This window comes from Pleurodeles waltl, chromosome 4_2 (genome assembly GCF_031143425.1).
Source record: "Pleurodeles waltl isolate 20211129_DDA chromosome 4_2, aPleWal1.hap1.20221129, whole genome shotgun sequence".
Classification (NCBI taxonomy): Eukaryota; Metazoa; Chordata; class Amphibia; order Caudata; family Salamandridae; genus Pleurodeles; species Pleurodeles waltl.
In genome coordinates, this window is record NC_090443.1 from 555,567,298 (window position 1) to 555,593,854 (window position 26,557).

Sequence of the window (26,557 nt, forward strand, 5' to 3'; positions counted from 1 at the left end):
GTGCCTTTCTAACTGATAGTCAATAAATCTCAACCAAAGTATTACTTTTTTCATATACATATTGTTTTCCTCTCTCTATGCCACCTCCTTCACCCACCAACCCATGGTGAGATTGGCGTAGCTTGGAGAAACGAAAACTCCCATAGCTGTACCTTATATTTGTAGAAACAACTCATGATTAAACATAAAAATATTATTAGTAAGACACATCTCAATCATTGATAGTAATATCTTTGAATGTTTCAATTCTTGGATATTGTGCTGTTTGAGTAAGTACTCCATGGCTTTTAGACCCACTTCATGTTTAATGGATGTGTATAAAGATACAACATCTGCTGTTACCAACAAATATTCTTCTTGCCACGCAAGGTCTGTCAATATTCTTTAAAAAAAAATCACCAGTATCCTTAATATAGGAAATTAATGTTGAAACCATGGGTGCCAGATAGTAATCAATGTAAGATGACATTTTCATATACCCTCCACAACTCAACATAATAGGTCTTCCTGGTGGATTTTTTAATGTTTTCTGTATTTTAGGTAGAAAATAAATTGTCGGTATAACTGGGAATTCGTTAAATAGATATTGATATTCATTCTCATTAACCAAGGTTTCATCTCGTCATTTCTTCAACATTTCCCCTAAATTATTTGTTAAATCCTTAATAGGATTCTTTTTCGATCTTTGATAATTCTTTGTATCATTCAGTTGTCTATATGCCTCTCGTTTATAATCCTGTGAATTCATAAGGACTATATTTCCTCCCTTGTCAGCTGTTTTTATTTCTATCGTATTCATCTTTTTAAGATGTTCCAGGGCTTTCCTTTCATTCATTGTCAAGTTCTACTCTCTTCCCTCCTGATATTTTTCAATTTCTCCAAATCTTTTACAACTAACTCATGGAAAGTATCAATTTTATTGCCAGGAATTAACCCTGGACAAAATTTTGATTGTGTTTTCAATGAGCTGTATTGATGTTGGTCAGTTTTTATTTCCAACACCTCCAAAATCTCAAGTTTCGGAGAAAGTTTCTTCATCCAAATTATGCATAAGATCATAACACGTTTTCAGATTCTGCATTTCTTCAATGCTTAGATTTGTATCGCTAGTTGTTCTCCGTGCCTCATAATCATTTTTAATATCTTTATTCGCAAATAACTTTAATTTTAATTTTCCAACAAATTTGTATATGTCAATTCGCAATTGTGTGTAATCAAAATGTATTTCTAGACAGAAAGACAAACCTTTATTTAATACCTTTCCTTCTTCTACCGTTAGCTCATAATTCAATAGATTTACTATCAAATCATTACTCTTTGTTGTTGGAACTACTTTTTCCTAATGTTCCGGTAGTTGATATCTTCTTCCTCCTATTTGCTCTTCTCCCTATGTTTTGTCCTTGAATATGATTTTTTTCTTCGACCTCTGTGTCTTGGGGTTCTCTGATCTATATATAGATGTTGCAATTCCTCTAAAAAATATGTTTTTCCTATTTTTGAAGTACATGGTTGATCCTTCTCTGTAATTCTACATCTGATTCACTCACAGTTTCATTTGATGCTGAAGTCGTTAAAAGTTTTCCTGAGGCATATTTTTTAAATTATCAAATCTTTCTACAAATATTAATACTGTCCCATTCAGATAATCTTGTTCATCCCTCACAAGTTTTCCGTTTCCTTTCTTCCAACTCTGATTCATATTTGTCAAGTCTGTTCTCCATTGAAGGTCTTAATTTTTTACTTTCTTCTTCCTCTCCCAATTTCTTGATTTCATCTTCTGTATCCTTTATCTTTTTAAGTATTTCCTCCAGACTTAATTTCGCATATTTTATAATTATTAAAATCATGTTTTTCGAACATTGCATACTATTCTCTCCCCATTCCTGTAACATTTCGGGCTTGGTGTCAGATTGATTTGGTAACGTAAAAATTCTTAGACCTCGAGGTATTCTACCCACCTCAATATATTTTTCCAATGTTATAATTTCCCAGCTTTTTGTAATCTCCTATCTTAGAAATTTTTCCAATCGCCAAAATAGCTGTTTCAAAGTATGTACATTTTCATTTTTGCTCAGTTTCCATGACCGTATGTGTTATACTATCTCCACAAAACATTGCTTGTTTTTTCGGTCTCCTCTTCGCTTCTCTCGCTTCCATAGCTTCCTTTAGCTGAAATTGCCTGAATTCGTTGTATAAATCTTGTATTTAAGTCTCATGAGGAAATAAAAATGGAGGTACTAATCCAATCCAATCCTTATGTTTTACTCCTCTTTCTGTTGCCATTTTGGAAACAGATTTAGTGTGTTAGCAGATACATATTTATTTGTCCGTGGTGCCGTACTGCATCCAATTATTTGCTAGAAAATGAATAACGTTACCAGCAATAGTAGCATAAATATAATTGAATATAAAGAATTATGATGCAATATGATAGTGAAGGAGGAATAGGGACAGGTAACATTTTGAAAACGCGTAAATGTTTGATGTTTAACAAGTCAAAATTTAAAATTGTAATAACATTGAAAAACTACATGTCCCAGAATGCTATGGTAAAGACCAACAGAGGACTATATAAATTGTGAAAAAAATAGACAATGGCTACCTGTGATCAAGACCTTTGTTGGTTGAAATGCATTAAGTGGTGGGAGCACACACTTATCTCAATGAAGAAGCTAATGAATGGACTTCCTGGAGTGCGATGTCTAATCCTTGTTGAACAACACACCACACACATTTTTATATTAGGGTGGCAATGGTAATTTGAGGGTGGATGGGGCACTTGGGTAGCAGGGGTATTTTTAGGGTCTAGGGTGAATAAGGGTATTTGGGTGGCAGGGATAATTTCAAGGTTTAGGGTGAGTAAGGGTATTTCGATGGCAAGGGTAATTTTAGGGTTTAGGGTGGGTAAGGGTATATGGGTGGCAAGGGTGTTTTTGGGTTTAGGGTGGGTAGCGGTATTTGGGTGGCAAGGGTACTTTAGGGTGGGTAGCGACATTTGGGTGGCAAGGGTACTTTAAGAATTTAGGGTGGGTAAAGGTATTTGGGTGGCCAGGATTTTTTAGGGCAGGTAGGGGAATTCAGGTGGGAAGGGTGTTTCCAGGGACTAGGGGTGGTTGAGTCTAGGGTTGATGAGTTTATACTGACCTGCGAAATACTTACATTTTCATTGTAAAGGCATATGGTAAAAATGTGCCTGGTAAAGGCATGCGTGGTAAAGGTATATGAGTGATAATAGTCATGTTGTAAAACCATGCGTCGTAATGGCATGCATGGTTCCGTTACACAATAGAGACGGATCCATCAGTTATCAGATTTTATTTGCCTTAAGCTAGCATCACAATACATAGAACCTATGTGCATTTAGATATATTTAGGAATGTAATAGTTTATAAAAACGTACAAAGTAGATATTTTAATATCAAATGTGGATCATAAGATTTCCCTCTTGCACCAGTACGAGATGTACAGAATGTATACTGCACTCACTACATGTTGTATTTAAAACATGTAATACTGTAGCTTGAGGTGCCACAATTAATTCAGAAGAGTACTATATACAAATAGTGTATCAATTCAAGACAAAACATTAACATACAATTTTATTATTTTATATAGCATGACCTACACATCAGTGGGCAAAACAGTAAAGCATAACTCCAATACAAAAAAACAGAACTATGTTAAATGGGTTACAGTCATAAAGATGAGTTATTTATGTAGTTTTGAAAAGTCTCTATACCCATTAAAATATAAAAAGGCATTACTTTTTTTCCAGAAGGAAATATTGAGGTGTTGCTGTTTAGATGCTTAGCATGTAATTAGGATGCAGCTCCAGCTGGACAAGCCTTCGATGTGCATTTTGTAAAGAAAAACAATATTTGCTGAGCGTGACGCATAACCAACTGCTTAAAATGTCTCATTAACTCAGTCAACAAAGATCCCTACTTGATCTCTATTGTGAGACACGCTTAACATGAGACATCAGAACTATTCACAACATTTGCAAGGAGGTGAAAAAATAGAATGATGTATTACTAGCGAGTAAAATAAATAACATTGTGCTTGAAGGGCCTTAAACAAAATCTGAAGCTTCCTCTCAAAATCATTACAAAAAACAGTTAGCTGGAGACCTACTCACAGTACAAACAGATTTTGCCCAGTAAAAAAAGAGTAGCACATTGATATCGGGTTTCAGCGGGGTGACTATCGACCAGTGTCAAATTCTCATTAAAAAAAGCTGCCGCTGTAACTGCCCAAGAGCGTGTGTGCATTTGAGGGTACCCTAAATGTGGGTCCTATAGCAGTGATCTTCAATGTGTAGCCATGTCAAACTGCTGGTTGGGTATACTTGAAAGTGTGCAGTCATGCGTGGTATGGAAGGGATTTTTACAGTTATCTGTGGCAACTGCTTTGTTCAATAGGTGTTGTCATATGAAGTACACAGTTTTTGCACGGAGCACTACATACCTGCTCTTCAGACTGTCTTAAAGGGCAATGTAACGGTCAGCGTGGGACACCATCTGTTTTGACTGGAAGGAACAGGTGTTTGGCTGGAAGTGTGCATGACCCTGTGCATCTACGAACGCCTGAAGTCATTCAAGGTGCGCTTGGCAGCGGTCTATGCAAATCCCTGGTTTATATACTTCTATTGTGAAGGTTAGGCAGATGCACAACCGTCTGTAGTCTTTGCCTTTAGTCTACCAGTGGAATAGATTCTGGGCGCAATCAGTATGTTCCCTTCCGTCTCCACGGGCCTTAGAAGATTCAGGTGCTGACTGTGTTCCATTTCTGTTCATCTACTTCCTTCAAAACCTACCAGTCTTCCTAAGCATAGGCAGGGTCTCTTCCTTCCAAGAGTTGGAGTAGATATGCTGACCCCCAATACTACTGGTGTATTAGTATTGTCTCAAAAGTAGCCAGTCAAAATGAGGCGTAGGACTCCGTCCACATCTCTTTGGGGAGGTGCTTTTCTTCTCCTTCCTGTGAGCCTCACTAAAGGAAGTTTGCGGCCTACAGGTTTTCCAATATTCACTTTTGTCTTGGTCAAGGTCGTGTTGTCCATTTCCTCACTGGTTAGGAGCACATACAAAATTACATCTAGTCTCGTTCCACACAATAATGGTGAATAGGATCGCATTTTTTTTACTTTTACTATTGGAAAAAAAATACTCCTGGTACCGCACCAAAATATTCGCTTTCATTTTTTGGGTTTCTAGCATTCTTGTTGGCCAACCTTAATTACAGCAATGGTGAACATATTAAAGTATTAAACGGACTGTCATTTTGAACGCTACTACCAGAGTACTAAGGATGACCTTCCTACTTAAGGCTAAGATGGAGTTATACCTTGTTAGCAGAAGTACACGTATATGAAGAATGACACAGGGATGAAAAGAGTGGCCCGCAACCAGAATCTGGGCTACAACTGCATGATGGACTGCGGTGACAGTCAGGAACTGAACATGTGTTTATCCGAAGTTGTGCAAACATATGTTGCACGTCTCAATCCTCTACCAGCAGAGAAGGAGTCAAATGAATATTGTCACTTTTAAAAATACCTCAAGAGTGACAAAAAAGAAAGATACTATTTGAAAACCTAAAAAATTTCAAACTATTATCACAAAATGGAACTTATTTTTTGACAATTCCTATAATTTTCTGAATTTTCAGAGTGAGACTAACCCATTACCAAAAGCATGATTTAGTGCCCACTAAGGACAGGTGGGCAACAAAAAAAAAAAAAAAATCATGTGCTCCAGAGATGCAAGTCCTAGGATTGCATGATATTCATAAATTACTTCTTTATAAACTTTAAAATGGCTGAATAAGGGGTACTGACAGGTGATGGATGCTGAAGCAGTATACTCATCACCTGTATATCAGTGGGTTCCAGTATGTTATTTTGCATTACCTCTTCAGTTTTTAAAGCATTTAAAGGAAACAAATCTGGTCTACAACTCATCCATATTTCTTAGCCCCAACTGTCCAATCTCACTCTCTTTTAACCTCTTATGATGGTTGGGTAGTACAACATGTAGGTATTCATGTCCGCAGTTAAATGCCCTTTTTCTGGTACACAAATGCAGAAGGATTTAGACTGGCCGTTCAGGCAAAGAATGGCGTGTCCACTCAATGCCGACCACGCTTCATCTACATTCAAAATTTGTATCTAGGTTTTTTTTTGTTGTTGTTTTTTTCTTTTACAGAAGCATTTTCAAATCAAAGACAAGGGGTGCCTGTCAGCATGCCACGGGTGAAAACACAAACAGCTCCGTGTTCACCTTGCTTCCTCAGTATCTTGAGACTTGCCGAAAAGGTCAGGATTTCCTTTCAGATACAGTGGCTGAATTATTTAAGTGTGCTTTCAAAACAGAGATCTTTGGGACTGGAGTGTTCAACTGAATACTTTAATTTAATTATTGAAGAGTGAAGGATTCTGTTACTCTCCATGTAGCACTAGCCTGAAGACACAGGCAGAGGTAGGACTCCGCAACTAGAGAAGGGGTTGATAGTAAACATCTAGGCGAATCCACCCTCCTGCATCCGAGTAGCTCATTACTGTACCACAAGATCAGATAAGACCGTGATAACCAAGGTAAACGTATGAGAACAGCACTACATCCACCAGAACACGTGCGTATGCCTTACAGCAAGTGTATGTAACGAGGGTGTGACTGGTATGGAGACGATTTGAGTGGACTTCTCCAGACTAATATTTCACTCAACTTTTAAGCATAACCTATTAGTGTTACCCTGATCATCTTCCCTGTCTGAGAAATAAGATGTGACCAGTTGCCCAACTGAAACGCACCCTGTTCTCCCCATCTCGTCGAATTCCAAATAACAAGAAGGTAAAGTGAGTTTACCTCTGCTTTCCTCTTCAGCTCCATCCTCCTGCTTATTACATGTTCCACGTCAACTCGACCTTAAAGACAAAAAAACAAAAGGAAACTAGTATCCAAGATTATGGTGTTTGCTCTTCGTGGTCAGCGAACAAGAATAGCACTGCGCTACTTCCACCCAGAAAGAAACTAATAGGATGCAGGGGAGGGCAAAACACACCTTACTCAGAGGAGAACACAGACATGACTGACATCTTTGGAAGGGGGGGGGGGGGAGTTGTGGCAAATACGAGCCACAAAGCAGCACAGAAGGGAAGAGGCAAGGACAACTTCCTAGCAAACCCACCATAAGGAAACAAATACATGCATTAAACAGAAGACAACAACAGAGGGTTACAGAGACAAGACAGACTGCCAACCAAACGTGCCCCAGAACTGAAAGACGAGGACTGATCAGCCAATCTGCCCGATAGGAGAACAGCGGCAATAGGAGAGCAGCGGCAAAAACACAGACTAACAAATAACACTTCATTGACAAGATGCATACCGGTGGCAAACAACTGTCCAAGACGAAATGTCAAGCAAGAGGCCTGACTGTGCAAGAATTGCAGGCTAGTATGGAGACAGGGTTAGCAAGCGAGGCCTTACACAAACTGCTGTCTTAAAGGAAAGCAAACACAAGCTATCATAAACAGCAACAATTCAGGACAGGCACTGGCAAACCCAATCGGTCTCGCCTTTATTACGTACTGGCTTTGTCAAGGGTTTTTAGTCATGCAGCGCAGCATCCCCGAAAGCAACAGTGGGGGTATGGAGGGGGCGAGGGGGACAGGGAAGCCACACAGGGTTGGGAGCAATGGGGAGAAGCACACAGATGAGTATAACGGAGGAGGGGAAGGGAACAGGGAGAAGCACTCCGTGACAGAGCAAAACAAGTGCGGGGGTGGGGGGGGCGGTAGAAGTACATGAGAGAGATAGCTCGAAAACGCATGTACTACCCGGAGTGCTGAATACAAAATAAAAACGTAGTGCTTAAAAGCAAGCAGTGGAAACAGCGATGCCAACCAATCAAAGAGACGGTAAAGATGCAATGCTCGATGGGAGGAACAAACACAAGTTTGCCAAGCTGGAACATGAAGAAGAAGTCCAATGAGGGTGCCCCTCTAAGTTCTTGGTAAGCCACAATATGGCTCACAAGTTACATGCTTTGTCTAGTAGGCTCGACGGTAAACGCAAAAAAACACACACACACACACACCCACACAAAATTCTAACTCTTCCAAAAAAATAAAAGTTCCTAGAGCACCACCCTAACTGCATGTTGTGCGAGGACCCAAAATGGTCATGAAGGCACATACTCATGTGCAGTTATTTTAGTTAAGCATTTTTGTAGTTTTTAAAGTAGTGGCATTGTTTTGACTTTTACATTTTGCAGTGAGATACTATGAACGATTTTTTTTTTTTAATAATACTTCAACTCGAGTACTATTAAGCCTTTTCCAATTAAGCACAGACAGGAGAACGCGCAGAGTGAAAATATCAGTGACCTGCCTTAATTTAAGGAGGTTTTGCCTCTACATGACCACCAGAGTGAGTGCCAGAGCAATAACAAGTTAATGTAGTATTCACAGGCAGCCATTTCCCATATCCAAAAATAACGAAGTGGAATAGTAAAGCCCCCGTAGAGGAACACACTCAATATTTGTGCGTTGTATTAGTCCATGTTTTGGTCAGATATACCACTAAGTAGGGTGCACCCTAACACTTTAATGCATACTCATAGGCCAATGTTCTGAGCTCAGACAAAGGTTTCTCGGAGATCAGTACCAGTGCACGCCTGGCGGCAGTATTTTGGAATTTTTCAAGTTTGATGTGGCATAATCACAGTAATTCAGTCTGAGGTTAATGACAGAGTACTAGAGTACTTCACAATCTTCGTGTCTAGGTTTGGAATGAAAGAGAAAAGTTGTATTGCTTGCTAGAAATGGCACGCACGTTTCCACAACATTATCGATTTCTTCCTTCAGTTCGAGGGTGTCATTAAGAAAACAACTGCTACGTTTCAAGCTTTGTTAGTCGGCGGAATAGACGGCCTGCCTATTAGCGGTGGGAGGTGGGGGGCTGGTGTAGTGCTTCAGGCTTTAATTAATAATTCTAGTGCAGATTAAGGATGAGCCTGGGGACTGCCCGCACAAACTTCACTAATTAAGAGTTCCGGCTTTTCAGGAATACTTTACACGTCACGCTGTTCGGGATTCACATCAGGAATGACATGAGTCCACAAGCGTTACCAATACTACAGATTAATTTCCGATTATCAGGACTATAATAAAAATGAAAACGTTTCTCGCGGTTTTAGGCACCTTTGTGTCAACACTTGGGGGTCGTACCAGAGAGCACAACAATTAAAGTATATGTTCATGTTTCACGGTGGGAGACCTACCCAACACAGGGTCTCCATCATTGCGAATGATGTCCAGGGCAGTGCTACTAACCAGAACTTGAAAATTAACGTGACGTGTTGACAGGAACACAGAAGGAAATTATGGTCCAAAGCTATAAGGTAGTAGTCTCATAAGGTTACAGACTGGATACACTGAATAATAAAACTGAACATAAGCCTCAGATCATGCTGAAGTAATAGCATCCGTATGGAGAAGGCAAAGCGTTGGACAAAGACTAGCAAGCATCATCTCTAAGGCAAAAGAGACAGACAGTCTGAGCACCCATGAAATGAGGCTGTGTAGAGGCGATCAAGGGGAAACAATTTCATTGTGCCCAACAAAAGAACCTAATGGTTAAATGCTCTTGTGAAAAAAAAAAAAAAAAAATACACCTCCAGGGGCAAAAGTGATCCTGGCTCGATTAGCTCCAGAACGGAAAGTCTATGCTAAAGAAACACTAGTTCCAGACAGGAAAAGGAAGTCTGATTGCAAAACAAATATTTGTTTGGAAGGGTTGGTGGGCGGAACCAAGTAAAACTGCAGCCTCAGCTGAACAAAACCCCAACATGGGGCGCAGGAGGCAGACAAAGGAAGCCCAACTGTACCCTTTATTCTGTTGTTGCTTTGAGTGCGACAGACACATGAATTCTGCACTTCTACCATACAGGTACCTGCTCTGGAAAGGAACATTGCTTGAGTTCAGACTGATCAGATACTACTTCTCCTGGAAGGCATCAGAGATGAGTATTAGGTCATCTTGACATCCCAAACTAATGATGGGCATGAATGAATTAGAATACTGGTTTTAATGCATATGGTATAAGACTAAAGATGCTATTAGTTTCTAGCAATGAACGACTAAACTAGGATCCTTACTAAGTTTGTGAGATTTACTTGTGGAAAGTTTGCAATTAGAAAACATGTACTATTTCATTAAAAAAGTGGTGTTCGCAAATTTAAGAATATAATTGGATGGGAAATACAAGTCCAAATAAATTATAAAATGTGTTAGTAGCACAGCAGAAGGATGGGACACAGGTGCACCAGAATATAAAAGTATTTACTTACACAGTACAGGTATGATCAGGGCTACAACACGATTAAACATGTAAACGGATGAAAGGACAACAAGCGCTTAATTCCTTGCTTTGGGCTTGTAACAAAGGTGAGGACAGTTTGATGTGCATGAGGTGCAATCATCATGCAATAACCGTGGGACAAATCTTATAGGCTGCAAGCTTGCTGAAAAGGGTCCTTGGTGCACCAAGCAAGTAGTACAAGCAGGTTTCATATGTGAGGTGATACACCAGAATGAGCCCCGCTGTATTTGGAAATCGAGGGAAGCTTGGGGCTTGCATGTCCGCCTTAACTCAGTGGAACCAGTTTATTAGCCAAATAAGCAAGCTGTTTTATATAGTGTTTAATGAGCACAAATCAGATTTGAACTGGAAGTTGTCTCATTAGGCACCAGTTTAGTTGGTACAGAATCACAGAGATGTGACAATGTTATATTAACGTTAAACCTTACAGAAGTGCTCTGTAGTACATGTGGGTCTTCGAGGCGAAGCAGAGATACTTATGCAGCTCTCTCTTAGTGATGGAACTTAAACAAGAGATGTATTTATATTCTGGTGTCTTAGAGAACCATAATATCCCCAAAGAGTTTATGCTCATATGGTATACTAAGTTGGGAGTCAAAGGCGATCACTCCTGATCTGGCTTCAAAGGCAGGTTTCAGGCGCACCGAGAGCAGCACAGTTCTTGTACGTATCTTTTAATGCTCTTCCTGCTGTGATCCTTCCAACAGACAACAACTCGTTATTTTGAGTCATTCAAACAGAGCCGGCCTTGGGATGCCCCCGGTAAGAAGCTGGCTTATTTGCATGTTAATAGTTAACACTGGCAGATTATTATTGATGTATCAAAATATAAGCTGGCCTTCTTGCTGGGACAGTCCAAAGAAATGTTTGTTTTTAGATAAGAGGTCAAAATCAAGAGGATGGGTGAAGGCTGCTGGCCCCATGTCTGGAACAGTCTGCGGCCCAGAGCTCAAGGACTGTCCGGATTTAAAGGGAAAACAAATTAATTCATCTTCGCTCTTTGTTACTGTAGCACAGATATATAGCAATAGTGATGAAAGCGCTGCATTTTATAAATCAAACGTATTGCTGCCTCAGGTGGAATAATGAACAGTTGCTATTTAACGGAAAGATAGATTATTTGCATAGTTACTTAAAACCATTGCATTAAAACCATAGCCGGGCTTGTACATATTTATAAAAAGACTCTCTTCAGATTCAGAAATACTTTATCTTTTGCTGCTTGGTTAGTCTAGAAACATTCATCAGCTAAATTCCATGATGGACAGAGTGGCGAGAAACTTGTGACATATAAAACCTTGTGGGGGGTTGGTATGAAGAGGTACGTAAAGCAGGTTGCCTCACGGAGTTGTCATGATGGCCCCAGCTGCTTTTTTGTTACCAGGGTTAAAAACTTAACCAAATGACAGTTCAGCCGTAGAATTTAACCAAACCACAGTTCAGCTGTAGGTCCGGTGGAGAAAAACATTCCAGCCTCCTTGTTCTTAGGTCTCTTTCATTGAATACGTTTTTTAGTAGAGCTTTTCTTTCAAGTGCAAGTTTTTCACAGGAGAAAAGCAGATGTTGAAGATCTTCTCAGCCAGGAGGCTGCATTTAGTGCACATGGTAGAAGCACCAGTCGATAAACTGAACGAAAAGAAAAGAGATGAGAGAAGGACAATATTTGCCTATGGTAATGGGAAGCTTTGTATCGTAACTGTTAACTTATTTTTCCAGCTATTATGCAAGCAGAAATAAACAGCTGTTGGAAAATATTAATTCAACTATGTGATTAACGAGCACGGAAAATGAATCCAAACAGAAAAGATTATTCCACAAATCTGAAGTAGTAGGACTTGTTCGATACTGGTGCGCCTACAACCGGTTCATCCATCCTCCCTACCCCCTACATTAACCAGAAGAAATACGAAAGTTAAAACAAGCACTGACAAAGCCAATAGCTTTGACGCTCGCACTTGAGCACTGATAAAAACAGCTGCTGAAAAAGGTTCTATGAAAGCTATGGCTGACTTGAACCCACAGCTCGCAAGACATCTGGAATATGGGTGAACAATACCTAAATCTGGGGGGCTGTGAGTACCTGAGTGAGTAACTACAGTCACGACAACATATTTGAATATGAAAACAGGTTCAAAGCACATTCCACTCTAATGCAACAGATTTTTGCCACTTGGGAATAGTGCTCAAAATATCCCCACTTCTCTATTATCCTATGGAGGCATTGAGCAGAGATAGTGTATCACAGCTCACCGCAGGCAGTCTCTCTCTGCTCACTGTAGAACTGGCTTGCTGGAATCTTTCCTCACCCCAGCTGCCGCCGTCTCCTTCTATAGCACCCCTGAAAGGACCATGTCTCAACAGAAAAGAAGCCAGCCATCTTGCGTACAGGCATGCTAAGATATGCACCCTCCAATTCCATCCTTGGTAGAACTAGAATGTGTTATCCTTGGTTTCCTGAGCCAGCTCAAGCTTGCTTGGCCTAATCAGAAAGCCATTCGAAGTAAGGAAGAAAACCATGACCGTGTGAATGGGCAGAGTGCAAACATCATTGGGGCAAGCTGTCAGCTCAAAACCCACACCAAACTGTTATCCAGCCAAGTCATCAATTGGCCAGTAGGAGCAGGATTAACCATGTGAAGATGGATAAATGGCAGATGTCTGCAATGCTAGTCCAGTAGGCCCGAGTTCAGGAAGATGAGCAATAATGTAGGTCAAGGACTCCAGGAAATTAATGAAATCACTAACACTGACAGCTTGTATCAAGAAGGCAGAACACCAAGAGGGTTTTGAGTGTCCCAGCACCAGACTACCACCACCCAAAACACCACAAAACACACTACCATGCTCATTCTTTCTTTGTTCTCGAGCATATAATCTCCAAGCACCTTAAGGTATCCTTGCAAGATTGTATGTCAAGGGTACACCAGAAAGGACTGGACCTAGGGCTGGGACAGTGAACTCTACAGAACCAGACAATGAACCAAAGTTCTCCATCACAAGTCCACAGAATATTTGAAGGAGACCTCCAGAAATGGATGCAGAATTTCAGATGAGGCTTTAACATGGATTTGTTATGTTTGAACTATATAAGGTATTTATTGCATATGAAGGAGATAAATATCTATCTATCGGTCAGTGTGCATTAAGACATTACTCTAGCTTTCCCAGAGGCCCTGCCATATTGTTCACCCAATATAAGGTTGTTGAACATAGGAATTTCAGCTGCTTTAAATGTTTTAAAGGACAAGTGAAGCTTGTACTGGTGCTGCCCGTGGACTGCCTGCTATTGTACCTGCTATAATGTGTATGTGCACCTTGCACTGCTGCTGCCCTACTTGTACTGTGAATTTGATGGAAGCTTGCAATGCTGCAGTTGACATCTCAGTAGGCAGTCTTACAAAACCTAAAGAAAACCTTTTTACTATACCAAAATAAAAAACAAGCGGCTTTTTCAATACTGCATTGTAATTTGCAACCTACTTTCAAGCCTTCAGAGTACATACGTGACCATCTCGTAGGTTAGTTTGGACTAGTCAGTTGCATCTTTGTTTGACAGAGCCTGCTTCAATGATGAAGGAATCAGAAGAGCCACTGAAAATTATAACATGCTTCACTACAGCCAGTGTGAGTAAATCATTCATCCATGCTAGAAGCTTGGGAAGGGTGTGAATGGTCCGGCTCCTCGACGAGAGGAACTTCTTTTGTGTGATGAGGGGCTGGAAGGGTCCAAAACAAAACACATGTAGCAGGTAAGGCTTGATATTAGGAGTAGACGGGAAAAGTCAGAATACAGACACCAGCTGGAGCACTGGGGGAGACTACATGAACATTTTAGCGCCACATTATTTTGTTGTAGAACACTACTCATTCTGCCTGGATGTGAAAGGAAAAGCAAAATCTTACAAAGGCAGTGTGCGAACAAGACTACTTTGGCTTTTATGGTTTGTTTCCACCGTGAAAATTCATGATCTCCATCCCTCCTATGAAGGTACACGCTTGCTAATTTACTACAGGGAAAGAGAAGATAAAAGGTTGGCGATTCTCACAAAGGGGAGGACCACCAATTTATTATCCAACCTTCGTGCGAAACGCTGGTGCTTCTAATTTAAGGCATGCCAATGATTGTTCTCCTAAATGAATCATTTGCTTAACAACTGCAATGGGAATATAATTGTTTAAGGGTGCAAAGCTGCTATTGCCCAGGTTGTACATGTGCCTCAGATACCAAATGTCGTTATGTATCTACTAAGTGAAAACCCTACAATTTTCAACTCCTTGGTGCACTTAAAGGTTTTTGCCTTTTCCAGCAATGGTAAAGGTCGATGGGAAAATTCTGCAACGTGGTAAAGTTTGGGAAGATTTTTACCTTGCCGTATCCGTATGAAAATCATAATTTAGTGACAGCGCACATATACATCTCGATTTAAGATCAACAAAATAGATCTGTGTAAGATATACTTTGCAGAAAACCAAGTACTGTGGTGGTGCAATGCCAATGTGCACAGAAAACTGTACAAAAAGTAAACTAACACACACAATTAGGTATCCTTTTCCAGGTTGTCAGGATTCATTCAAATTGACAATACAATGCTGCTAAGCGGGAAAATTGATCAGGTAAGGGGGTGGGGGATAATCCCACCTGCGAAGGCATTCAGAGGAACTTTTAAGGGCAACAAACACTTTTAAAAAAAAAATCACAGGTCTCTAAAATCATCATAGATCTTTTCAGATTCTGGCCTTCAATGTCAACAACAGAGTGAGTTGGCTAGCATCCCGGATAACATGACACTCCAAGGCATACTAACGGCAGAATGTGCACGATACAAATGACATCACAGAATGCTGCGGTCATGCCACCAACACCACTTGAGTTTTGTGGCTTGGAACCAATGGATCTGTTCCACGAATCTGTGTTTAGCATTCAGCGTTTCATCCATCCAAGGTCGATAAAGTGAGTACCACGGAGTTGCGTTTATCAGTTATTCAGCGCCAAGATGCTCGATGATTGAATATTCACTTTACAAATTATACATTATACTAGCTACGGATATGTGGCGCTGCAACAAAACGCAGAAGTAATTTGGGACAGGCAGCTTATGTCACACACGCCCTCCCAGACTACCTCGCGTCGGAGTGAGACTTTCAAGGAGTCCTTGTTCTGCGTTTCCATCAGTCGGCCCCGCGGCTGACCTGTGCGGAAGATTACAAGGCGATCAGATACGCCGATGAGTTCATCACCCGTGAATCACGAGACTGTTGCGAAATGAGCCCGGCCTTGTCACACTTCCCGTCTCCGAGACCGTGAAGGAAGTGAAACATCCTCCCTGAAAACAAACCACCACTGTGTTCCTGGCTGGAGGCTGGGGTTTTAAGAACCACGTCGAAAGTCGAAACAAAGCTGGCAACAAACTGCAAACCACGCAGCACCCTTTTCTAGGCATCAAACATCAGTCTGTGGCGAAACCCGCTGGGGCCAGTAGCCCCATAAGTAGTATTTCAACTAGAAATGGTGCCAACAACAAAGGGTGTGCTGAGCAAATGATGTATGTAACGCAACTCATACTTGTCAAGTCATTTGCCAATAGCAGGCGTCAACCACATTTAAGTTATAAACACTGGTCCGTCCGCAAAATATGGCAAAAAACAATGGGCGGCAGACGGTAAAGCAACAGGCGTGGCGGGAATGCCAGCCCAGCCTCCGTGAGGTCACCGGTCCTGTCAGATGCTTTGGAGAGGTGAGGCAGGCTGCCGTGTACTCAGCACAAGGGTGGGTGCACGCACGCGCACTGACACGTCGAACCAGATCCTAAAACACAGTGAAGGAGGCGCTTGATCCTATCTGGACGTGGCGCTATTCTGTTGGGACTCTGAAAACGGCATAGGAGGAGCCCCGACACGTGGCACAATGACTCCGGATGCACTGCCGCAACCAATGGTTTTATGTAAATGGAAACCCTAGGACTTATTTGGTTTATTCCATGCCCAATCCATTCTCACAGACACGCATCCAACAGACTTTTCACCTATGGGGTATTATTAGGCAGATTACCCAACTAGTCAATCAGATCCATTACCCCTCTTAGATAAAACAGCTGAACCAATGCAACTTGGATCCCACCCAAGCGGCCACTAGAGCCTCTTAACCCAGAGGACTCTTTACTTAGGATCAGTGTAGAATAAACACATTCTGCAGCCCATGCTGTGCAGAAATAGGTCACTCTCCTTGCATGGTTTCTGTTTGGAGGTTCCAGAGTGCTAAATTGTGTTCCCCACAAAGCATGACTGTGCAAGAGGAAGGCCACCTATCTCTACAAGAGGAGCCAAACACAGCCTAGGTATCCTCGATTCAGGGCTTTTAAAATGTACACGTTTTTAAATCACATCATTTGGGGACCATTTAAGTCTCATATCTTCATGACCATATTCCCCAGGCGGGTTCTGGGGAAGAAGGCGTTTATGGTTTAATTTTGTGGTAATATTGTTAAGGTGTTTTCTGTTAGCAAAATATGAGGTTTGCATTTTAGCTTCTTCAGCGGCATTTTCATTAACTCTATAAGTTCTAGAAAAATTTAAAGTAAAACAGTTGACATAAGCAAGACAATTCAAAGTGCCACAGCAGCCATAAGCGTGACTGCGAAGGAGAGACACAAAACAGAAAAAGTTCGCTCGCCCTCAAACATATCGGCAAACGTGCAATTATCCATGGCCAAGGCGGTAACACTACCCCAAGGAGGGACAAACGTAAAGCATTTACCAATGATGATAAAGGATTTTTGAAAGGCAAGCCCATGAAGAGCGATAGTGATGGACGTGCTTAAAAGCCCACAGATAGATTACAACCTTACAGAGCACTTGCACGCTCGACCTGAATTAAAACGGGTCCTTATTAGACCCTATCATTATGTCCTCAACAATACAGACATAACACTGATCGATTTCTGAACAATGAATATAAAATCGTTACAGTAATACAAGTCAGCTGGTTAGTTTCTGTTTAGATTTCACATGTTCTGCTTAATCTTCCATTTTTTACGAATGTTTGTTATATCTTCTCGGATGTTATATTTCTGGAGTGTTTTTGGTGAAGCATATTTCTCTTGCATAGTGCATACTTTGATCTGAGTCGCACCTATGTGTTGATAACGGCCACGATGAAGAGCTCTGGAGTTGAGGCTGAAGGCAGTGTGAGTTTTTCACCAACAGACTGGACAAAAACAGACACAACTGCAGAGAACTCTTCAGCATCGTCAAGGAGTTCTCCAACCCCAGCGCCAACGCCGTCACGCCCTCACAGCATCTGTGCGAATCCCTCGCCACTTTCTTCCATCGCAAGATTAGCGACCTCCACGACAGCTTCGGACACCAGACCCAACCATACACCACCGAACCGGCATCCACGGCCATCACCCTCAACAACTGGTCCCACATCAACACGGAAGAAACCAAATCCATCATGAACTCTATCCACTCCGGCGCCCCTTCGGACCCCTGCCCGCACTTCATCTTTAACAGAGCCGACGACATCATCGCCCCGCACCTCCAGACCGTCATCAACTCTTCTTTTTCTTCTGCTACCTTCCCCGAATGCTGGAAACACGCCGACGTCAACGCCCTACTAAAGAAACCTACGGCTGACCCGAGCGACCTAAAAAACTTCCGCCCCATCTCTCTTCTGCCTTTCCCAGCCAAAGTAATAGAGAAGACCGTCAACAAACAGCTGACCACCTTCCTGGAAGACAACAACCTGCTCGACCCCTCACAAACCGGATTCCGAGCCAACCACAGCACTGAAACCGCCCTCATCTCAGTCACTGACGACATCAGAACCCTGATGGACAACGGTGAAACAGTCGCCCTCATTCTGCTCGACCTCTCAGCTGCCTTTGACACAGTCTGTCACCGCACCCTAATCACCCGCCTCCGCTCCACCGGGATCCAAGGCCAGGCCCTGGACTGGATCGCCTCCTTCCTCTCAAACCGTTCCCAAAGAGTTTACCTCCCTCCGTTTCGCTCAGAACCCACCGAGATCATCTGCGGCGTACCCCAAGGCTCATCACTCAGCCCAACACTCTTCAATGTCTACATGAGCCCCCTCGCCAACATCGTACGCAAGCACGACATCATCATCACCTCCTACGCCGACGACACCCAACTTATACTCTCCCTCACCAAGGACCCCGCCAGCGCCAAGACCAACCTACAAGAGGGTATGAAGGACGTCGCAGATTGGATGAGGCTCAGCCGCCTAAAGCTGAACTCTGAAAAAACGGAAGTCCTCATCCTCGGCAACACCCCGTCCGCCTGGGACGACTCCTGGTGGCCCACGGCCCTCGGCACCGCACCGACCCCCACAGACCACGCCCGCAACCTCGGCTTCTTCTTGGACCCTCTTCTCACCATGACCAAGCAAGTCAACGCCGTGTCCTCCGCCTGCTTCCTCACCCTCCGCAAGATCTTCCGCTGGATCCCCGCCGACACCAGAAAAACCGTGACCCACGCCCTCGTCACGAGCCGCCTGGACTACGGCAACACCCTCTACGCCGGGACCACAGCCAAACTCCAAAATCGCCTGCAACGCATTCAAAGCGCCTCGGCCCGCCTCATCCTCGACATACCCCGCAGCAGCCACATCTCCGCACACCTGAGACACCTGCATTGGCTCCCTGTCAGCAAAAGGATCACCTTCCGACTTCTCACCCACGCACACAAAGCCCTCTACGACAAGGGCCCGGAATACCTCAACAGACGCCTCAGCTTCTATGTCCCCACCCGCCTCCTCCGCTCCTCTGGCCTCGCACTCGCTGCTGTCCCTCGCATCCGCCGCTCCACGGCAGGTGGGAGATCTTTCTCCTTCCTGGCGGCCAAGACCTGGAACTCCCTCCCCACCAGCCTCAGGACCACCCAGGACCACTCCGCTTTCCGGAGACTCCTAAAGACCTGGCTGTTCGAACAGCGATAACCCCCCCCCTTTTTCCCCTAGCGCCTTGAGACCCGCACGGGTGAGTAGCGCGCTTTATAAATGTTAATGATTTGATTTGATTTTGCCAGTCAGTGGGTCAAAAAGGTGTTCAGAATACAGACTCATTCACTCTTGACCTCTCTGCAGAGTGCACAGGGCAATGGTCAACGTTGCAAGTTGGAACTGTGATTCTTTTCAAATGTGTGTGAAGGATTTACCAGTGGTCAAAATATTGACAAAGGGCAAGCAGAAGAAAATGCATTGCTTACAAGGTGTGTTCAGTGTCCGAGGAGTAGTGAAGTAAAGGAGATGTGAGAAGAGAGTGTAACAAGTGCGCTGATGAGGGAAGACTTGAGGTGAAATATGCAGATGGTGGATTACGGAACGATATGAAGAGAAAAAGGGCACAGGCGTCTAACAGACAGCAGAGGAACGTAGCTTGATGGGAAGAACAGGGGTTTCATACACTATAAAGACCACACACCCTTCCACAGGTCTAAGTAATGTTAAACTCGCAGTCTCAATTTTAAAACTGAAACATTTCCAATACTATTTACAACAAAATGATTATTACTCATTTGTCTTACACAGCTAACAACCATTGGCCCAGCCAATAGCCCTGGCTTTGCTTTGGATGTATGCCAGTTGAGTTATATAGCTGTATACAATAACAAAAAGCACAGACAAGCAGCAAAATATCAGATGTGAGGCACACTATGGGAAGTACACATTTGTAGTTTACATGTGTAAGCCATGCCCTTCATTACAGAGGATACACCCCTTTTAGGTATCCCCACGTTATTTCATGCCACTTAAAGCTATGCACATACCTTATAGGATGAGACAGTTGTAACAAGGCCATAAATACACAGATATTCAAGTTACGGTGAGTTAAAGTGGTGTATTTAAGTCACCTCACCCACCAGGACCAACAGACTCATTAACTGTCACCAAGCTCCTAAACTACACTCCCAGTTCTAAGATCACTATTCTACACACTCTTACCTACCCTATTTTCCCCTTTGAAGACCACAACTTCTCTATGGCAATACACACCAAACGGCACCTTCTGTTTCTCTGCTCAGGCTCCCCTGTTTTGCTCCAAGGTCTGCTACGCAAAACATCTCACCTCAGTCTGACTACGCACAGCGCAACCTGTTCCAATATCCACTGCTCCTCTCCTTCACCTTCGACGGCAATGTCACCGCGGAAATGCTGCTCTGTAACTAACACCAATAGACCATATGACATCAAGGAAAAGCATCCAACAGCCGACCATCCAACGCATTACAGACACGGAGGTGCCTTCACTTCTTCAGAAAAATCCCACGCTCGTTGCCAGTGTAACAAGGCAATAAATACGTCGAGATTCATATTAAGGCGAGTAAAAGTGGTGTGTTTTATTTAAGGCACCTCACCCACCAGGAGCAACTGACTTAAGCTGTCACCAAGCTCCTAAACTACATTCCTAGTTCTATGTTCTCTATCACCTATCTACCTACTCTTACCTAGCTCACCTTCCAGCTTCTTTATCCGAACCCTAGATAAGCATTGAACAGCATACCGCATCAGCCACCTTCAAGGATCGAGATTTTACAGGCTTCTCAGAGTTGCCTCGTGTTGCAGATACAGCATGATCAGAGGTCAGGCAGCAGTTATTGTACACCTAAATATCTAACATCTTTAGGCTTCTGACAGCAAAGCTACCTCTTAAGTTGCAAATATATTACAGATCAGGCACGAGATAAACCTATGCTGGAGGTTTCTAATCTGTTAAAACATCTAACCTCACTGGAGAGTAATATTCTCAGTTACTAACGACAACTGCCTCAAGAAGTGGGGCGCCAATCTACATACCAGGCTTTTAAAAACCAACAAACGTGCTGAAAAACTTATCTCCTCCAAACAACCAAAATAATTGTACAAGAAAGACTGGTGACTATATCACACAACATATATTTTTTAAACTAATTACGTATGACATTGGGAACATTCTGCACAAGTGTTGCGTTGAATAGTGCCCTTTTAAAAACCAGATCCAAAAATGCAGTGAACTTTATTAGTTTGCGGTTAGATGTTCATTTGACAGAGATTGACAGAGATTGAAGAGAAAGCAAAGGGAGCAACAGTGCATGCTTGCTAATGCAGAAAGCAGAAGTGCAATCTTATCAAGCACATACACAAAACAGTGCTGCATGCTCTCTAGTACACACAAAAACGTTACCCAAAAACAATCACAATGCAGGCAAGAGTAACGAAAGCCACCTACAACACAATTAGTGTCTGAACATTGATGACTGCATTGCTGGCATCGTGTTACCCTAACCCATGTACCTCTGAAATAAGTGTCCAGTTTGGTAAAGCCTTCATAAGCCCCTCGTGACAGCTCTCTTCCGGGTTGGCTTTGTACAACATTTCCTCAGTTCTTCACTCGATTGATACTTTGACTTTCCTAATCACCCCACCCCTTCTTTGACTCCTGGTTTCTGAACCCTCCTATCTGAGCTCCCTGTTCCCTATCGACCATTCGAAGTTCCACGTTCCATTTGACTCTGGCACTTTTTCTTGGCCCCTTGGTTCCTCTTTCAGCAATAAGGCTCTCTAAAATGACATATTCCTTCAGATGCTTTGCTTCCAACTATAAAACCTTTTTACAAAACAGGTGTCAGCGATGCAGTGCAATTAAGACAGGCATTTCTGGGATTACTCGGTCTTCACAGGAGTAAACTGGTGTGTCAACAGTGGATGAGTAACAGAGAAGGAGCGATGCATGCCTCATCCAGGCTAGCGCAGTGCTCCCTGCCCCCAAGACTGAACTCCAAGGGATAAAGAGCAGGCTGCCGTGGATCATGAGTCTATTAATATGTTATCTCTTGAAGGCACAACAAGTTGTATCAAAGTGTTCTGTTTAAGGAATTTTCAAAAATGTTTTATCGACCCCCTTGTCCCAACAACAACACAAGCAACTGTTAACTTCCACATCTGAACCTTCAAAACGAGAACTGAGATCATCCCAGGAAACGGGTCTTCACAATTCCAAAAATGATGTGGCAATCACCCAACGGAAAACGTTTGGGAGAGTCTCAAAACCAAATGCTGCTCCCAAGCACAAACTCTATTCCTTAATTACAAAGCCACTTTGTTATAAACTCTAGTCAATCTTCCATTGAGAGCCCTCATCCACACACATATTCCCAAAACTACTCTTTAAAAAAAATGATAACACCACAACGAAGCAATCGGTCCTAAAAAGTTTCTCTTCTCCAATGCACAGACTAATCTCCCTAAGAAGTTAATTTTACAACACTCACAGGCCCCGAATGCCAGCGGCTTTCTCCTGAAATCCAGACCAGTCATCATACAAAATTTTGCTCCACAAATGTCACTCAATTAAGTTTTTGTTCCAAAAGTACACAAAGCTGCTCCCTCCGGAAATCTTTCGGAAACCTAAAGACACTGACTTGGGACATTAATTCAACTTTCAAAAATCCCTAGACTAGTTCCAGGATCTTTCATAGTAAAGCCACAAAGCAAACTTCACCAAAAAAATATAAAGTACACCAAGCTGTAAAACAAACAAGTACACAAAGCTACTCCTTCCAGAAATATTTCGGAAAACTAAAGGCTCTGATTGGGGCCATTAAACCAACTGTCAAATATCCCTAGCCTAGATCCAGGATCTCTCTCCCAGTAAAGCCCCAAAGCACATTTCAACCCCCCCCCCCCCCGCCCAAAAAAAAAACTCTTCTGGAATCCCAAACTAAGAACTTAAAAAAGCAACATGATACCTTCAGAAAATAAACAAAACACTCTATCAAACTTTCACTGCAGCACAAAAAAAAACCTAACTACATCTTAAAATACAAAAGACAATTGCCTTTGAAATCTCGTCTATTCTGCTAACAATAAGATAAACAATGGCTCTCAGACACATTCACAAAGCTTGAGAATCAATTAAAATTTAAGAAGTGTGTTGAAGCTCACCATTGCTCAGCCCTGTTGATGATAAATCTCCATCTCCTTTTCGGAACCCTTCTTCCTGTTCTGGTGTTGCTGCTGTTTTGTGTGATAAGCGCCGACTTCTCAACGAGATACCATCTTGTACTGCCATCATGAGAAGCCTATAAAGAGATAGAGGTGTTAACAAAAATACATATATTGGAAGCAACTGTTCAAGCCCTGATCCAGCACCATCTTTCCAATGACAAGGTATGGATTCAGTCTAGAATTCCTGCACAGAGAAGGAATATAGGGGGCACCAAGAAAGGTCATCGAGCATCTAGCTCCTAACAAGACCCAAATTATTTGATAAAGGAAAGGTGACAGTATCTTATGAATGTCTTGGATTTAGAAGACTGCAACAAAAGAGTCACACAGTATAGATTTGTGTTTGTCTAACATTGGTGCATAGGGGTCAAACCCATTAAAATTGTCTTGATATCAACTGGCTATTTAAATTATTCAAATTTAAATTCAATGTATATACATTTATTCCATGTGGCTGTCCTAAGGTTGGAAAGACCACAGATGGTCCACTGAGCTAAAGTTGTCAAAACTAGGCAATAAACTACTAATGACCAGATGAAAGTTAAATATATATATATATATATATATATATAATTGAAAACCTTACTCCAAAAGAAAATATAGAACACAAACTTAACTGTCTGTCCCCCAATATCTCCATCAAGGCATTCACTCATCTGCCCATGCCACTACTTCTAGAGAACATGGAATTTCGTCTACTGCTCCACTTCTCTGAGAGTCATCCAACCAGACGCTGAAAATATTAGCTAAGGCTAAACGTGTGCTCTATTTGTCGCTTCCATAAACAACATGCTTGCACTCAAGGTTTACTGGACGACCACACAGAAATTCTTAGCAGGACGCAAACGACCATCTTCAAACTTTGCTGACGCAAACCCATCGCAGCAGCCTTCACTTTAAAGAACAAAGGGCCATATGTAGCAACGCATTTTCCCATAGACACAGAATGGGTAAAACCCTTTGATACATCTGGCCCTAAATTCCAAATGTGGCACTCTGAGCCACTTGTCTCCTGCTTTAATTATGATGAACTATACATAGTTTCTCTAGTTAGCCTCAATTTATGAAATTATCATGTCCCCATGAGCACTGATGGATCCTATTGGACGCACTGGGGTTACAGACATACAGGAAGAGCGGAGAGGTGTGCTGAAAGTCACAAATGAATAGCTAAGAGTAGACGTGGGGTTACAATGAGACATAAGGCAGAAGAGGGGCCTTCTTTGGGTTGCGGACACAGCATGATTTCACACATTCAGGAAGGAAGAAAGTTGCTCACAATGTCACATGGATGAGGTCAGCGATGTTCACATGTGAAAGCCTTGCAAACCGATTATACAGAAAGCCGGGATTAATAAGATTCAGGGAAAACACAAGTATATCATGGCTAGTGATACTGCATTCATCACCAAGGCCTCTCGCTTACCGTGCCCACTGCTGTCATGCTTCCTTTGATCACTGCCCACACGGAGTACACTTTGATAGTACTTTCAGATTTCCTATCATAACATCTTCCTCAGGATCTGCTGTGCCAAGACCTACATCAGTGCCCTACTACTCCAAAAATAAACCACTTAATAGAATCTTTCCTTCCAGGTGCCCCTAATTACACATTCTAACCTCTTGACAAAGCTCTCAAATTTGCAGCCGCATATCATATATCACTATCCACTCCCAAATGCTTGGTCATTAAGAAGGCTGCAAAGCAGAGCCTGGCACTCGTTTCCCAAATGTGACCCCTTCCCACCTCAGTCTATGTTGTTTCCCTGCACCCAGCTACACAACTTGCTCCTTAAGTCAGCATGACCTCACAACACCCAATGCCCCTGGTGTCATGTTCAGATTAAGTTATTTTCAGAGTCCCAAGCTTTTATTGGTGTAACTAAAATAACAACATTAACAATGTTGGTTTGTGTAGATAGTACTTTATATACATATTGGGCATCATACATACAGCAGGTTTGTACCAGGCCCTTTTATTGCATGAATATATTCAGGCGACAGTATTTAAGTCTTGCTGGTTATACATTTCTAATTATTTCTAGGTCGTATGTGGTCAAATAGCGACAGACATCATCCTACTGGGTCAACACTGAAAAAGGGGAATCTTTTTATAGTATATCATTTTATGTTTTGTATTAAGTCTCTGCATAACCACCTACTGATTAGATAGTACCTGGTTTGTGCCCTCTGAGATCCACTTCCAGCATCAGAAATCTCTAGTAGTTTTTAGTCTCAGGTTGAGAGCACAGATATCTGCAAGATGTAATACTTGGGGAAGAAAAAAAAAATAAAAAAAAATCATAGAATGGGCTTTGGATCAGCCCTCTTTAATCACTGGGTTATTTAGATAAGCTGCTTTCAGTCAATGGCATGAGGCATGGCATCTTATATCAGACCAGGGGAGTATTTCTCTCACCTTATGATATGACATACATAAGGCTGGACTCCATCTTGAGCTGGCCGACACTCCATTTTCTCTATTTTTGCTGAAACATCAACATGTCTGCTTTCAACGCAGATGTTGTCGGTCCTTATCTTTCCAAGATCATGTTAAAGTGTCAAGTCACTCAGACAATGGCATTGATATGACACCTGATGTGACATCAGTCTCTGAACAGGTGCCTTGTTATCTTTATTTCAAGGTCAGACAAGAACAATGGCCAAGACGCTGTAGTCTGAACTGACATTTTTATCCTGTTTATAAGAATGCGTCTTAGCTTATGTTCCATCAAGATGCAAGTCTATGTCAGACATTCCTAAGAATATGTAAAAAAAAAAAAAGTCCCATCTCATATAATATACAGTATAAAATGCTGGACATTTGACCACTGTCAGGAGAGGCCTTTCGCCCCAGATTATCACACAAGATACAGCCAGAGGAGATCTTGACTGCCAGAGATGCAGCAGCATCACACTTTCTACTAAATGCGGATATTGAGCCAAGTCCAGGAGGAGAGGAGCTGGTCTGACAAGCGTTTATCTTTGGTGTATGTCAAGGAAGCATTGCGCTGATTCTCCATAAGAAACTAGCTGCAAATTATACTATTCCATGCTCTTCTAGTGTAGTGCATACAATTAGGTCTTTATGTGTTGAGATTCTAGATGTTGTTTTAACTATGGTAGAACTATTAACTTATTCCTCACAAGATTCACGTGTTGTTT

General features: G+C 42.2%; 1 protein-coding gene across 3 annotated transcripts in view; it reads right to left on the bottom strand.

Moving 5' to 3' along the window:
• The window catches only part of SOAT1 (sterol O-acyltransferase 1), a 154,819-nt gene that overhangs the window by 77,523 nt on the left and 50,739 nt on the right, over positions 1 to 26,557 (bottom strand). For all 3 annotated transcript variants that reach the window (XM_069232104.1, XM_069232102.1, XM_069232103.1), the window contains 2 exons: positions 23,330 to 23,466; positions 6,867 to 6,925 (listed from right to left, as the gene is read on the bottom strand). In XM_069232104.1, coding sequence (XP_069088205.1) covers positions 6,867 to 6,925; positions 23,330 to 23,459 — 189 coding nt within the window. In that variant the 5' untranslated portion in view covers positions 23,460 to 23,466. The remainder of the gene's footprint in view (positions 1 to 6,866; positions 6,926 to 23,329; positions 23,467 to 26,557) is intronic.